The 2,440-nt window shown below is 39.0% G+C and overlaps 1 protein-coding gene across 1 annotated transcript in view; it reads left to right on the forward strand.

The window, feature by feature from the left end:
• The window catches only part of LOC102812925 (patatin-like phospholipase domain-containing protein 5-like), a 50,597-nt gene extending 48,698 nt beyond the window's left edge, over window positions 1-1,899 (forward strand). Inside the window, exon 11 of the mRNA XM_006866901.1 lies at window positions 1,834-1,899. Coding sequence (XP_006866963.1) covers window positions 1,834-1,899 — 66 coding nt within the window. The remainder of the gene's footprint in view (window positions 1-1,833) is intronic.
• The last annotated feature ends 541 nt before the right edge of the window (window positions 1,900-2,440 follow it).

Consider the following 2,440-nt stretch of genomic DNA (forward strand, 5'->3'; position numbering starts at 1 on the left):
ATTGTTTCCTCTGGACAATATGTCCAAAGTAGGAGAGACGAAGTTTAGCCATCCTGGCCTCCAAGGAGCACTCTGGCTGCACTTTTTCCAAAACAGATCTATTGGTTCTTTTGGCAGTCCATGGCACTTTCAGTATTCTCCTCCAACACCACAATTCTTGAGGTCTTCTGTCTTTAGTGTATAATGCATCAAATTTGTTCTTCAGAGGATCTCTAAATTCAAGTAGGATATGTTCGACATCATATTTTGATTTAATTTTCTTCAGCTTCAGCCTGAAGTTGCATGTAAACAATTGATGGTCTGTTCCACAGTCTTCCCCCGGCCTTGTTTTGGCTGATGATTTGGAGCTTTTCCACCATTTCATTCCATGGGTGTATTAAATTTTACTTCTGTGTATTTCACCCAGTGAAGTCCATGTGTATAATTGTCTCATTTGTTATTTTAAATTGTATTTGCAATAAAGAAGTCATTGGTCTTCCAAAATTCTATCATGTGATCTTTAGCATCATTTCTATCACCAAGGCCATATCTTCTAATGACTGATCCTTTCTCTTTGTTTCCAACCTTTGTGTTCCAATCTCCTGTAATTATCAATACATATTTATTGCATGTTTGGTCAATTTCACACTGAAGAAGTTGGTAGAATTCTTCAATTTCATCCTCACTGGCTTTAGTGGTTGGTGTGTAATTTTGAATAATAGTGATATTATCTGGTCTTCCTTGTAGGCATATGGATATTATCCTACCACAGACAGTGTTATACTTCAAGTTAGATCTTGATATGTTCTTTTTGATGATGAATGTGATGCCATTCCTCTTAAAATTGTCATTGCTGGTGTAGTAAACAATGTGATTATCGGGTTCAAAATGGTCAATACCAGTCCATTTCAGCTCACTAATGCCTAGGAAATTGATGTTTATGTGTTTTATTTAATTTTTGACAATTTCCAATTTTGCTAGATTCATACTTCATACATTCTATGTTCCCATAATTTATGGATCTTTATAGCTCTTTCTCTTCATTTTCAGTTGTTCCCCATCATCAAATAAAGGTTCCTGAAGGCTTTACTCCATTCATGTCATCATTATCAACTCTACTATGAGGAGGCAGCCCTTCCCCAGTCATATTCTGAGTGCCTTTCAACCTGAGGGGCTCATCTTCCAGCACTATATCTAACAATATTCTGGTGCTCTTCATCATGTTTCAATAGTCAATATTCTGCTGCTGACAGTATTCCACTGCTATTCATAAGCTTTTCAGTGACTAAATATTTGGAAGTAGACCATCTCTCCTTCTTTCTAATCTGTTTTTGCTGGGAGCTCCTCTGAAAGCTGTCCACCATGGGTGACCCTGCTGGTGTTTAAAATACTGGTGGCATAGCTTCCAGCGTCATAGCAACACACAAGCCACCACAGTATGACACACTGACAGATGAGTGGTGGTCCAGATCTGTAACTACACTTAAGTCCAAGTGAACCCCACAAAGTGAAGTACAATTGTCAGTCTGGAGTTTTCCAAACCAGAAAAATACAGTGTAAATTTGCTGCTTGATTTTTCTGATATATACAATAAGAAATCTGGAGAATATGTGTGGGAATGGCTTTTAAGGGTAGGGGATAATGGTGTAAGTAACACAAAATTTGAATGTATTGATTAGGACCCAACAAGCAAAGGTTTTTCCTTCATTGTTTCAGCATTAGAGGATAGGAGCGAGTCTAACAGGTTATTTGGTTGATTTACTGAAGAACTGATTGTACAGTAAAATATCAACTCCCCAGAATTATGTCATAATTTATTCTGAAAGGACCTTCATCACCTCTCCCTCTCCACAGGACAACATAGCGGTCTGTTACATTGATGACATTACATCACTGGACCTAATTAAGAAGAAGTATTAGTGATTGTTTGGTTATTGGTAAAATATCTGAATTTTAGAGATGAGAAATTGACCCATCAAAAATTCAAGCATTTCCCCCCTTCCAAGACTAAGACTCAATGGGAATACACACTCTGATTGGTGACCATGTTCATCACTGATAAGGGGAAGTGTGGGGAAAACAGCAATGAAGCTGTGAGCTAAGCCCTACAACATTCAATAGATTCCTGTGAACCCTGGTGGAGACCTGGTCAGCCAGCAGTGTGGCAAGACCTGGGGACTCCTGGGCCCAGAGTCAGTGTCATAGCCACAGAGGACTAGAGTGGAGAGTGAAGCATCCAGCTGATAAGAAGTGAGGGCATCTGCACAAGAACACCCACACTTGCAGATAATACCCACTTGACCTGGCTTCAATGACTGGATGATCAGAGCTCAACTAGAAGAAGAAAGAAGAGGAAAAAAAGAGTTTGATACAATTTGATGAAATTGACCTACACCTATGGATGCAGTAGCTCAAAAGAAGTAGCAAATCTTTACAGTGAAAATATTTCCCACCCCCTCCA

The sequence above is a fragment of the Chrysochloris asiatica genome, unplaced genomic scaffold (genome assembly GCF_000296735.1).
Source record: "Chrysochloris asiatica unplaced genomic scaffold, ChrAsi1.0 scaffold00097, whole genome shotgun sequence".
Lineage (NCBI taxonomy): Eukaryota > Metazoa > Chordata > Mammalia > Afrosoricida > Chrysochloridae > Chrysochloris > Chrysochloris asiatica.